At 38.1% G+C, this 14292-nt stretch overlaps 1 protein-coding gene across 1 annotated transcript; it reads right to left on the bottom strand.

Annotated features, from left to right (window-relative positions):
* Positions 1–5375: 5375 nt before the first annotated feature.
* On the bottom strand, positions 5376–13859 carry BSK2 (BR-signaling kinase 2). The gene is made up of 10 exons (XM_089158348.1): positions 13443–13859; positions 13136–13356; positions 12903–13038; positions 11978–12111; positions 10625–10730; positions 9770–9855; positions 7729–7917; positions 7485–7643; positions 6613–6726; positions 5376–6053 (listed from the first exon to the last, which is right to left on the bottom strand). Exons 1-10 carry the CDS (start codon positions 13519–13521, stop codon positions 5802–5804), a joined length of 1476 nt encoding a protein of 491 aa, XP_089014474.1. The 5' UTR covers positions 13522–13859; the 3' UTR covers positions 5376–5801.
* Positions 13860–14292: the final 433 nt, after the last annotated feature.

Here is a 14292-nt window from a genome sequence, read left to right as displayed (position 1 = left end):
TGCTCATTCTTTTATAATCAAACAGATGAACAATGTAAGATGTACTCTGCAGCTCGGGCTGACTTAAGGCCTGCCTAACATACAGATAAGAGTGAATTTGAACACAGATAAAGACATAAAAGAGAACTGAGCTACACTTACAACACCCCCCCCCCCCCTCAAGTTAATCCACTAACGACTTGGGAAAAATAGAATGGAAGGATTAGAGTGATAAGCCTTCAGTAAAAACATAGACCATCTGGTTCTTGGTAGTAATAAATGTAGTGCATATAAAATCCTGAGGGTGGGACAGGTAGAGTGCCGGCCATAAGGACCAAACTTGCACCCACCAGTCCTATTGGTGTTTGAAATTTTCTTGTTCTTATCCCTAATTTGAATTTAAGTTGAATTACATTATTATAACATTTTTTGATATTCAGATAATCTGTTTGAAATCATTTCAATTTTTTAATTATCTGACTCTTTTACAGTTCAGAAAACTCTAAATCCAAAGCACTACCTTTATGAGGTCCAAGGTTTTGATGTCACATCTCAATCAAACCATCAAATTGGTCTCTTACTGTGATTCTGGTTTTCAACTGAATTACTAAACCTAACCTCTCTGACTTCTGGAAACCCATCAGTAACTGTAACAGCCGATACTTAAATCTTTTCCTCCCCCACAAAGCCAGAAGAAGTACAGAAAACCTAAAAACAAAATTTATGCATCAAATAAAGCTTGGAAGTATCTATCTGCAACTTGAATTAGAAAACCCTAACTTCTGCAATCAAATTGTTGCCCTCACAAAACCAACATGTCTAGTAGACAGTAAAAAGATAAAATGCTGCTACACAAGGAAAACGATGAGCAGAATGGCTGTCAGACAAGGAAACTGATGTGGAGAATGGCAGTCAGAGTCTCTCACATACAAGAAGGGTCATATTCAAAAAATTTAGTTAAAATCTGTTACCAAGTAAATAAAAGCAGCAGGAACCAGATGGCAGATAAAAATTGTCATTAAATTCATTCATCGACCACAAGAAGCTATCTCAGTGTAAAAGAAACATCCATGTGTATATAGTATACAAGCTTACTAAACTTTTATTTCACTGATAATGTTGACATCAGAAGTATAAAGAACAACAAGCAGACTTAAAAAACAGTACCATCCACTGAATGCTAGTCCTTAAAGGGGAAAAAAAACAAGAGAAAAAAATGAAATATTACAAGTGGTTCCCATCTAAGAGAACCTGAACCCAGCTAAATCTCAGCCTTTCCCAATGTAGCTGGAGATGTTTTAATTTCAGTGTATGAAATAGAAATCAGCTTAGACCTGCACTCTTCGGCTGTGTCACTCTCTTTCAACCTAACTGCATCTGTGCCTTCTGATTCAGATGAGGATTTTGAAGCAAGAACAGTATCTGGCATGCACTGTGAAATAGCAATGAGTGACTCACGGGCTAGCTCCAGAGAAACCTTGTTGCCAGGTACCTTGGTATCCATAAAATTTGGATGTTTTCCTCCTACAAAAATTATATGCCATTATTCAATTTGAAAGTTGGTGCAATGCAGAGGTATGGTGCCAAGCATTTATACACACGCACACACCCGACAAACACAGTCACCCACCCACCCACACACAGTAGTGAAACTGCAGCAGAACTTAAGTCATGAAAATAATCAGCACTAAGTTAATTTGATGATGATCAAAGTAAATAGTTTGAATACTGAATTTCTGGAGATGGTGGAATTAGCATCTAAATTGCTCAACTCATCTCAAGAACCACAGTAGATATTCAATAAAGAACCAAAAAGTCCCACACCCTGTTGCTGTCTGGAGGATTCCAAAGAATAAATCTATAATTTTGTGAATTTCAAAAAAAAGTTCATATGCTCAGTAAGATTAACTCTTTTAATTCAAGCTTCGATACCAAATCTCAGGTTTCAAACATGAGACACTGCTAGACTAATTAAGTTCCACAAATTAGTTGATCATAATATGAGCATAACACTCAGAATGGCACATCCTACCTAATTTTGTACCTAGACCTTTAAATCGTGTTTGAAACAACCAAACAAAGTCGTTTCTGAGAGGGGGAAGTCAAAGAATCCTATATCAACAACAATGCAGCACAAATGGAGGATTTTCAGGCTGTCCCTTTGACATAACTAGAGTAAGAGGTAAATGCTGAAAGTACATGAATACGAAATTCCAAAACTGATTATTGGTAAAATCCCTTTTTTGTCTTCAAAAAGCAATTTCCATGAACCATCGCCATTCTTTCACAGCATTTTTGTATGGTAATTAATAGCACAGGTTACCTATTATATGGAGGGGGGGGGGGGAGATCATCTCTACTGGAAAGTCAATGATGAGAGGCAGACGAGGTTTATACATGACAGGAATTAAGTGCTCTAATAAAAAAGCAGATGGAAAGCCAGAGATTGCAGCTTCCATGGAGGTGTAGCTAACAAATTATTATGCGAAAACGTTACCAGTACCTAAAATTTTTCACCAATTGAACTTTTCAGACGAAGGAAAATCAAATCACGTGAAGCTCCTAATCCTACTCGCTCTCTTTTCCACCTTAGAATGAACAGAACGTGTTCAATTTAGATAAAGTTTTGCATTTACTTGTCAGCATCAACATTACCAATATATAGACATTCTTGCATACCAAGCGAGAGTCAAAGATCGAAAAACAAGCAGAAAAACATACACGCTTAAACAGCAGAAACCCTAAGCAAAAGAAGGTATATCAAATACATGAAAAAAAAAAAAGAAAGGAAAAAAAAACAGATCAAATTAAAAGCTCTAAACACCGTGGAGAAATCAAAGCCGATAAGCAAAACAGATTGCAGAGAAGGATAAGAAAGAAAGAACAGAAAGAAGAAATCTACGAGAAAGAGGAAGCGAGAATTGAGAGCGAACGTATCGTACCTGGTCTGCTACTTGCGGGAATGAGTTTTGGATTTCAAAGAAATCCAACCAAACCACCACACCCCTTTTTATAGGCGCGCGCAGTATAAACATGATACGCTGTAGCACAGCCTGTCGTTGTTTGACTAAGGAAGACCTACTAGGATCCACTGCAGCATCGTTTTGATACTATCGCGGGATTTAAACCGTTGGATTTCATCATCCAATGGAAGTATTTCAAAATTACTTGGAAAAAGTGTAGTCAAAGATTCGTCTTAGCCTCCCATGTTTGACTATCGGAATTTTTTCCTCATTAGGAAGGCGCGTGCAGGTCTCAGAGTTTCGATTAACTACGCTTTCTGGGGAAGGTTTGCCAACTAACCCCGGCTCAGAGGGACACTAGGATATGGGATCCAGCGTGTCAAAACCTCTCAATCAAAACAAAACAAAAAAAAAGCAAAACAGAGTGACCTACAAACGTAGAAGTATGGATCTTACCACTCAACCAACTCTGCGTTGGCCATCCAATGTTGTTGTTGTTACAATTTCCTGATCTTGTTGGTCAAGTTACGCCTCTGACAAGCTTGTCAGTGAAAGAGAAAATCTAGCTGATGAAGACAACCCGACTTTTTCTCAGAGGAATCACCTTCGGGAACTTACCTTGAGGTGGCAATGGTGTGAGCCTTTCATAGATGAGGGAATGCGGTGATTGATTCCTACTGGAATTCTTTTATTAGATCCTTTCTAGGATAGAGTTGTATTCGAATTGTGGTCTAATGGTTTGGCTATTTTACCTTGACTGAAATACTTATTCCTTATTTTAAGGAAAGTAGTACATCTCTTAGGTTTTTACTCTAATCGTGGTTCGACCATATTTGGTTTGGTTTTATCTTGATTTTGGTGGGACCAAGTATATCCACTTAGACTTTATCCGCATCAATTGCAACGTGTCATTTCTTAATCTCGATTGTTCATATCAAAATAAAAATTTTGAACAGGATTTATTTCAATATTAGTAGTTCTGTAAGCAGATATTTTGTTTTGAGGGGGATTTATTGCAAATCAATGAGCATGAACTCCTGGATAATATAGATAGTGCAATAACCCGTTAGAGGCCAACTCTTGTTAAAGATAAGTATCAAAAGTAAGTCGATTGTTTTTAACAAAAGTTGCACACCTAAAATAACATTAGAAGAGGCCTTGAGAAAAGACAAGTGATTGGAAGACAAGAATTTATGTAATTAATCACATTTAATTGGGATAAGAGTTAATTATTATTGTTACACTTCACCACACAAGGAATAAAATCCACTGTAACTTCACCTTTGATTTTTCTTGTGAGAATTTCTGAAGCAAACATTTTATGAATATATGGTGGAAAAATGTGAGAAAAGCACAAATGGATAAATGATCCGAGAATTGATGACGTAAGGAAAAAATTGTAATAAAACTAGGCAAAACGTAAACGGGTCCATGAGCCCTAAATTTCCAACCGTGGAGTCCAAGCGACTAGGTCTAGCATGGTTTAGGCTTGGCCTAAAGCCTAAACCAGAGCCCAACCAGTTCAGCTTATTATATAAAATTAGGGGGACTCAAAAGCCAACATGAACTAGCAAGGGAAAATTTGAAAAATACAAGTGCAAGCATTGACCTGGACAAGATTTTTATCTTTCCATGGAATTCTAAAGTCAGGGGCCATGCTGGCTGATATTGGTAAATTATACTGAGCCGAGTTAACAGGGATTGACCAAGTCAGAGACGGTTCGACCAGAAACTGGTTGATTTATGAATGAACCGTTAATCGATCTACACGTAACTTCAGAAGGGTTCAACAAACCTCCTGAGTCCTCCAAGAATTGTGATTAGGAAATCTATATTAAAGAAGAGTCTCGTTCGGATTCAATAACCCAAACAAAGGCAGTACTCAACTGACCTCTAACGAATATGGAGCACGCCTAGAGTTTTAGTGATAAGGTAATTCCTGGCTATAAACACTATCTCCTCTTCTCTTTCACTGCAAAGTATTCTTGAGTTATCCTCTAGCATCAAGAGAATCACTGAGTTAAGTTAAGCTTTTCTTATTCTTAAAGCCTTACTTCTTACTAACTTAATTGTTAGAGGCATTACTCGACCAACCCAGTCGAGCACGTTCTTACAAATTCACTTGTTTGTACTGTCGAACAGGATTTTTGCAGCAACACCAGCCACCCGACAACAAGGCCTGCCCTCGCACTTGCTATTTCCAGATCAAAAACAGCCAATTCCGGTCTGGTTATCCGGTTTGATCAGAAATTATTACCGAGACAAGTCGGCCATCCCACGCTCCCCTAAATCTGGAAATCTCAATGAAAGTCAGTGGTTGAAAGCTGAGTCTCATGGTGTGAAAAATCAAATCATTAACTTGATAAAAGTCAAGGACTAGAGAAAAATATGCTCAAACATCTGAATTTTCTTCAATCAGATCGACAAGCTATATAGAACAAGAAACTGGTTTCCATGCCCAGAAGGGATTTAGTAAGACACTTGTTTCAATATACAATACCTCCCCAAAATGGACTTGTCTCACGGCCAAACTTGAGGCCAGATTCAAGAAATGTTTGCAGAATGAGAAGTTAGTCAAGCACAAAGATGCAACTAACTGATATGTTAAAACGCAATAATTTTTTAACAATCAGAAGCGCATGTTACTCCCTTCCTTTCTTTCTCAGTCAAATTAATTTCATTGGCTAACAATATGGTAGGTACATTAATTCTAGACAGCAGCTAACCTTTCTTTATCACATCACTCTTCTATTCCAACTTCAGTGTATACAGCAGCAACCACCACAAACATCGAACCCGCAACACAATGGCAGCAGAAAAAGGCCTTGGAGGGACATCAATTTTCTGAACCATGAGGTCTTAGCCACGCCAAGTGTTTTGCTTCTTTGATTCAAACGTAGCTCCATCATTGAGCATATCCTGAGCATCTGTTTCCATCCCAAGCTTAGACAATGCAAGAGCCTGCAGGTAAAAGGCTGTAGGCCACTCTGGCATGCAAACCTGAGCCTGCATCGCATCTCGCAATGCAAGCTCTGGTTGACCGTTCATCAAGTAGGATAGGGCTCGCCTCGCAAAGACTGTTGCTGAAGGAACAGACATCATAACCACCAACTGTGTTTTGCAACATAGCATCAACGAAGCCCGAGTTAGTTGATTGAAAACTAAGGGCAAGACACTACTACAGAGATGCCAATTTCATCTAGTAATCAAATGGGTATAAAAGTCTAAAACATATGCAGATTATCCACCAGACTCGCAAAAAAATGGCATGTGGCAATCGTACCATTGAATATGGGAGCTTGAAGAAAAATGAATTTCAGACTAGGAAACAAAAATTTATGAATATACCGACTGTATGTTTTACATAAATTTGACTCCAGACCCTCGTATTCCGTCTTAAGGTGTACTAAATTTCAAATCTGAAACCCTTCTTATTTGAGCTTTTCAGGATAACCACAACCTTTTTCTTTTGTTTTTCACTGCAAAATCCCAGGTGATGACATCATCAAAAACCCCCCAATGGCCTCAAACATATAACATATACACGTTCTATGAAATAAATGCATAAAGCATTACTAGAGCTTGTCACTTACTACTGATGATGTTAATAGACATGCAATACTTCGATAGCAGAGTCTACAATATGACAGTTGAAAGAGAAAGGGAGTACCTTGGAGTAATATTCAATAGCATTCTTGAAATCCTTGTCCCTAAACGCAATATCCCCAAATTTCTTTGTATTCAGCATTTCTTGCACTTGTTGAGTCCATTCTTGAAATGATAGCTTCATTTGAATAGTGCATTGCAAGGAAGAAAAAAACAGGGGGTTAAGATTATTCGTCAAGCTGATAAAACAGATAAAAAACAGAACAAGTGCTCCACTCACTTGAATATGTAAGTTACTAGGGCGCGTTTGATAACGTTCTAAAATTTGGCCTTTTTTTTTTTGGGAACGGAAGCGGGGAGGCGTTTGAGAAACGGCGTTCTTCTGTTCTTTGCGCGGGTCAAGGTCTCGCGCAAACACAAAAGTTACCAAAGACCGAGTGTATTGGCTTGGCTTTGGTTTAAACACAACTTATTTTCAACCCAAAAAGAAAAAGAAAAACCAACTTATTCTATTATTGTGTTCGCTTTCGCGGTTTATCAAATGCTTTTCGCGCGGTCTTTGCCGCTTCGGTTTTGCTGCGTTTCCGCGCATACCAAGCATACTAACATATGAGGCAACACTACAAGAGTCTATTCACAGTTTCACACCAAGAATGCATAGACCACTCCACATGAAATACACTAACATTTAGCATAAGAAAGTAGTCAAGGAAAACACCACCCTTAGTTTTATCCTCACATTTTACCAGGAACTCAAAGAAAGGACAGAAATAAGAGAAATCAGGTGATCTATCCAACCCCCCCACCCAAAAAAAAAGAAAAGGAAAGAAAAGAAAATAAGGGGAGAGAAAGAAACCCTTGGGAGAGTCACTAAAGGCCGTTGTTTTCAAAGAAGGTAATCTAAATATTACTAACCTGGAAAGATATCAATCTTACCTCATTTTCTGCACCTTCTTCATCTTTGTAACCTGTTTTAAGCAAGATGTCATGCACAGCAGTAAGATCCATTCTCGCACAGGCCTTTCCTAGTGGAGAAAGCATAGTTGGAAGCACCACTGGAGTTTTTGAAAGACCCATTAGAACTAGTGATGCCACCTACATTCCCCAATACGAACATGTTATGAGGATACACACAAACGCTTAACAGTATTACAAACAGAAAAGGAGATGCAAAGTGTACCTCTTCCTGCTTTTGAAGAGGTGTTACTGCTGTAAGGAGAAACTTAGTACTTGGTCGGTCTCTAGCCTCAGACTGAAGACATTTTGAAGCAAGTTCAACCAACATGGTTGCATCTTCATTAGCATATTGGCCTTCCAAGGATGAATCCATCAACAACAATAAATTTTTTCCCCTAATCAAGTCTAAGGCCTGCATGGAGATACAGAATATTTAAAACCAGCCCAAACAAGTTGTGTAATCACTGATAGTAAGGTACTCCCCATATATTCCTGAAAGAATATATTATACAAAAAACTGTTGACGATTCCATCATGCCATCAACAAGGATTGAATAATGAACAACTAAACTAAACCCCTAGAAGAAAATAGAAATCAGCATAAAAGGGGAGGAATGAAGCATGAATAACGTAATGCATGTCACCAAGTCATTTGGAAATTTATACCTGACAAACCACGTTTGTCAAGCTAGCAAGGCCATGTGAAAGTTAAAATGGCCATTCTCGACCTGAACTCCCAAACAAAATAAGTGCATTATACACAGGTTGGGTAATCATAACCTGACTAACTGTAATCACTACCAGAAAGACAGAATGCACAAAGAAGCAGTTGATAGTCACCCTGCTTCCTCACACAAAGCAGAGACATGTTGAGAATGACCAGGTTCTTCCACCTCACATGTTACAGCTGTTAAATTTCTTGTGGTTTAACTCCCACCTAAATACTTGTTTGCCTAGGAGCCATCTTGTTTGCGCCACTTTTGGGACAGAAACAGAGGCGACCAGGGCATGGGGGTCTCTGGTTTCTAATCCCTTCTTCAGCTGTTGGGGGTGGCGGGGCGGGAATGCATCTGTTGGTAATTCTGTGACAAGAAAGAGGGGTCCAAGGCAGGCGAGACAGCACTCTGGGTTCGACACTTTGGAAATGATACCCTTTCACATACATACAATTAAAATGGCTATAGTTCGCCGTAATCAGAGAAACCCATTTATGAAGACATTTTATGAAAAAAAGTTTCAAGGTTGGCCTGATTTAAACCAAAAAAAAAAATTTGAATGCAAAAGGTAAAACCTACTAGTTTACTGAATTTGAATGATAGGGTGATGATGCCATATAGTGGAAGACACATCGGTTCCCTTAATCCTGCAATACTAGGCAAAACTGGCACTTTTTCCGACCCTTACCCTGTACAAATTTTCTGAAACAGTTTCTGTTTATAATTTAAATGTCTTGGACCTTTTTCAAACAATAGAAAGTGCATGGTATACCAATTGAATTAATATATATACATACAGAGAATCATCTATTTCACATTACTTTTGTCTAGTTAATATGCTAACCGAGATCAAATCAGCAGTGAATCCAATCCATTTTGGCACAAGTCATGGTGAGTTCCTAAATGTAAAGGGGCCCATTACCCACCTTCATGCATCATTTTGCTGCATTAACACTACTCACGCAGCTCAGAACTGCATTAAAACCACCATATTTCAACTGGAATTCTTGAAAGTACAATTGACACTTCTTGCACCTGTTGTAAGACAGTGAATCTTCCTAATCCTAGTTAGCAATCAAAAGTAAAAACCCTCCATAAAAAAATGCATAGCAGTTTCACAGCATAAATTGGTCTAATAGTTGATGCACAGCTCAACAGTGACCATGCCTGGACAAGGTGATGCATGCAAAAACTGTAGGGGCATATCTACACATTCACATTTCACTTCATCAGAATAACCTCTTAGTCTTACCAATCTTTATACTAGCAAAATAAAGCACTCCCAGAGTTCCATAATGAAGTAGGGAAATTGGGAAAAATGAATCCATAAGGGATTGAATAGAATAAAACCAAATTATATGAAATGTAGCATGTGGTCTGTTTGTTGTTTACACACACAGTTACTAGCCTCAGGCCCTCAACAACCACCAGCCAAGTTTCTTTGTAAGCCAATGGCCTCAGTGTAAAAAATGTGGCAGTTCAGTTTGAGGATAAAGATTCAGAAACACCTAAGAAAACGAAGAAAAAGTAGAGAAAAGAGTAACATACATGGCTAGGAGGAATATGCTTGCCGCTAAGAAGGTCCAACAGAACTGTTCCATAGCTATAGATTACACTCTCTGGGATTACCCTGCCTGCAGAATTGGCTATACAATTAAGCTCACTGCAGAAAACTCATAAATAATGACAAAATACTGCTCAAGAATTTATGCTAGTAAAAAAAAAAAAAAAAACAGTGTATCCTGGAATGCAGAACATAATTGCAAAACATCCCAGAAGCCCAATGGTACAGATCTCATATCTGAAGAAAACATATCCATATAAAGCAAGCAATAAATGTATATCTTTTTCTCGTCTCCAGGCTTGCCTATCTTTTCACTTCATTATACTCCTAGCAGAATAAATAGTTCTCTCCAGCTCCAACATGATAAATTATAAAAGCCTTATTATCCTGGCAATTAATATTTAAAATGCTCATAAGATTTCCAGATAAAATTCCCTTTCAAATAAAAAATAACTGCACCATTAACCTTTCATTTAATCAATATAGCATTTTTGAATCCTAGCACTCCAAAACCTAACTTCTAGGTCTGCGAGCTCTGAAATGCCTACCTACACTGTTAAAATTCACATCTGAAAAAACTCATGTAAATGAAAACTACGAGCAATTGAAGTGGGACTATATTTGACACTTTCTGTCGTACAAAATTAAACCAGTGCACTCAATCAATCAATTTAGTAAAGGACTGAAGCAATTGAGAACTAACTGCATCATGATTTGAGATAACATTCTTGAAAGTTGAAAAAAGATATACAAAAACAATGCAGTAAAAAGAACATCCCATGATTACATTGAACTCACAAAAAGAAGCCTTAATTGACTACTAAGAATACTTGAATTACCTGTTCTCAAGAACTCAGGAGGAGTATAAGCCAAGTTTGTACTATAACTTTTACCATCTCGGCTATTTTTCATAAGGCCGAAGCTGGAAAGACGAGGATCACCATCCTAAACAAATGTACCAAACTCAGTTTAGTTTTAATATGCACACAGCAGTACGATGCAGGCAAATCATCGCCATGGTCAACACAAAGTAAATGTTAGGTCTATACTCTAGAAGCAGTTTATAATGGGTAGCAATGTGAAAAGGGAGCAGCTTGGGCTGTATTAATCTGATAACTGTAAGTTTTCTACAAACATGAAATCAACACCCAGGATGATTTTGCAGATTTCAGCTGAATTCAACATAGGATACCCCAAGTTGCACTACTATTCAATCTTGTCCAAGACATGAACTAGTTGGTGGCAGTATGCCAATAACCACAAGCAGGGACCCTAGCAAACCCAGCTTTGTCATCTAAGAAAAGCAGCGTGCAGATAAGAGACCATGGAGACATAAAGTAAAAGAGCACCACTACAAAACTATGGAAAACCATGCCAAAATTCCTTCAAATCAACCTTAAAATATCCAAAAATGTCAGCCATTGTCATATCAGGTCTGTTTTCCACTGACACCTCAACCTTGAGATGCCTGCAAGATACATAGAAAAGTTTGGCTACATCCCAAAACCTAAATTTTGGTTCCTTCTCACCCCAATAGAATTCCAGAAATACCATTTAATATATTGATGGTTCAATACAGGTCAAAATGCAATCAAAAAATTTGCCCAATGCCCTACAGTTCTACATAATGTATTCTTTCAAGTTTCAACAACCTTATTGTTTCAAACATGAATGTTAGTATGTCTCAACTCTCAAATGGTATTCTTTCTTCTCTATCAATTCCTAAGTTAGTGATTGGGGCTCAATCCGGTGATGCTTAAAGTTTAACCTAAAAGTTCCACCATTATCATTGTTTTTCCTTTGATTTCATTTATTTTGTAGGATTCTCCACCCACTGGAACCAAATTTTCTCAGTGTGAAGTTCAAAACCTTGGTTAATAAAAAAAGGCTGTGCCCAGTGCATTGGCTCATGCATCTAGCAGGTGTGAAGAGGGTCAAATGTATGCACACTTACTACCCCTCTTTCCAAAGAGGCTGTTAATTTGCCACATGAAAAAGACTTCAATGTGTAACAACATTTTTTCACAAAAAGAACTGGATAAAGAGAAAATCTACGTTCACATAGTGAAAAACTTATATGAGCAAGAGAAAATGTTTAGCAACCAGAAAGCACATAATATCCTCCAATTAATACACTAATGCTTCACATATACCAAAATAAAGAAATTCTTTCATAAGATTAACATTTGTACCTCATCAAATAGGACTCGGTAGGCATTCAAATCATGATATATCTTCCGGTTTTCCATATTGCAGTGGTCAAGTGCCTGTGCAATGTAGTAGGCAACTCTCAAACGCATTTCCCACGGCAATGGTTGCTTATCCCCTATAAAAACATTCAAGACCCATCATTTACACATACGAATGCAACAGCCAGAAGCAGATCTTGAGTTTAATTTTCTGGTTAGAATTCAAACTTAGAGAGATATGAATATCATGCATAATTTTATGGAGACCAACCAAATCCCATCTTCGATCAAGTATAAACATAATTTTTCTTCCCAAACTGCAAAAGCTAATCAAGGATGACTTGGCATTATTCCAGCCAAGCCACTCCAATCCCCGTAAGTAGACTAGACCAAGTAATACCATCCAGAATTTGGTAAAACATCAAAAGTCAAAACTGCAAAAGCTAATCAAGTATGACTTGGCATTATTCCAGCCAAGCCACTCCAATCCCCGAAAGTAGACTAGACCAAGTAGAACCATCCAGAATTCAGTAAAACATCAAAAGTCAAAACAGAGTCAACTATTACACTAAAACAACGCGCATAAGAAAAATCTAACAGGAAAAAGACGCAGTCAACTATTACACTAAAAGCAAAGTCCAGGATAAGTTTAACAAGAAAAAGAAAAGATGGTACCCACAGCGCACTAAGCAAAGAAAGTTCCATACTTTTTCTTTAGTCACGGAAAAAGGGGTTAACAATTCCACAGCGAAGAAAAGCGCCTTTAACCTCAGGTTTTTTAACCTTTACCTAGCTACCTAATTACACCACCTCTTTCTCTGAAAAGGAAAAAGGAGTTGGAGGAAAGAAAACAGAAACCATAACAGGAAGCTGATGCCCAAAATGAATCATTTGATACACAGAAAACAAAACCAGTGAAAAAGCTTACAATGAAACAGATGCTTAGACAAAGTATCATTGGGCATGTATTCAGCTACCAAGAGACGTTCGTCTCCCTCAGCGCAGCAGCCGATCAGGTTAACCATTCTCTTATGTCGAATCTTACCAAGTCCTGCTGCTTCCACCTACATAAACGATCAGATTAGAATAACAAATTGAACAAGGAAAACAAAATCGGAACGTAACAAATAGCTCAAAAGAAAGGAAGAAGATGCAAATTACCACGAACTGCTGCGCATCGGGCCAAGACACTTTAGAGAAACGTTTGACAGCGACTAAACTATTGTTCTCAAGCTTCCCTCTGTAAACAACATTAGGAGCCTTTTCTCCACTCTCCGACACAATAAAATCGCTACTGAAACCATTCGTTGCCTTCCGAAGCTCTGTCAAACCATACTCCTTGAATGCCGGAACTTGATTTTGATCCACCTGATCTCCATTAGCTTCAAACAAATATCAACACAATAGTCTAATCAGAAAAGAAGAATCCTTACAACTAAACTAACTAAAGAAACAGAAAAGGAAAAACCTAGATCTGGCTTCTCTGCTTGTAAGGATTCTTCATCTGGAGATTGAACATTGGTTGTCTTGGACTGTAAGCAGCCCATGTTCAACTACATAGAAACTGAAAAAAAAAACACTCAGAAACCCTAAGCTTCCATTGAAACTCAACGATGTAGAAAAGCTCTCTGTAACAACAACGAAGCTAAGATAGCTAAGATAGCTAAGATAGCTAAGATCCAATTCTCTGCAACTTGGAACTTTTTCAACTTAGCTTCTTCCACTGTTCTGCTATGCTCAGCCAAGCAATTTAAGCGAGGAGAAGAGAAAGCCTGTCCGTGTGAAGCGAGAAAGGCGAGAGAGAAACAGAGAGATCAGATGAAAAGGGCTAAAGGGGGAGTAAGGTGAGACTTTGAGAGTGAAAAAGGTTAAAGAGACAAAGTGGGGGCAGAGGAAGAGTAGTACCAGAGAGAGGTCACATGATAAGATGATGACGAGAGAGAGGAGCACGTGACCGACGAGAAAGAACAGAAGAAGCGTTTTTTCAGGCTATTTTTAGAATTGTTTTTAATTATTTTTCTTCTCAGTTCTCACACTGATCGAAAAGTGAATAGAAAAGGAAAAATGGTTTCTTGCATTTTCTGTTTTTTTGCCTTCGCCTCCACTCTCCGCGACACACCATGCAAAAGCTGCAGCTTTTACTGTAACGTTTACATGTTTTGGAGAAAGAAAATAATAAATCCGGAAAATTATTGAAATTGATGGAAAGTGTTGACGTGGCTGACATGCATGATTGGCCCCACCATACTGTTTGATCATTGGTACGGATAAGGCTAAGTTGCATCGTTGTATTAAAGTCATTGGAGATGAATCGATAA

The sequence above is a fragment of the Hakea prostrata genome, chromosome 6 (genome assembly GCF_041222555.1).
Source record: "Hakea prostrata isolate BN-2017 chromosome 6, UWA_Hpros_2, whole genome shotgun sequence".
NCBI classification, from domain to species: Eukaryota; Viridiplantae; Streptophyta; class Magnoliopsida; order Proteales; family Proteaceae; genus Hakea; species Hakea prostrata.
Note: the sequence above shows the minus strand (reverse complement) of the source record. Positions and strands in the feature narration are given on the sequence as shown.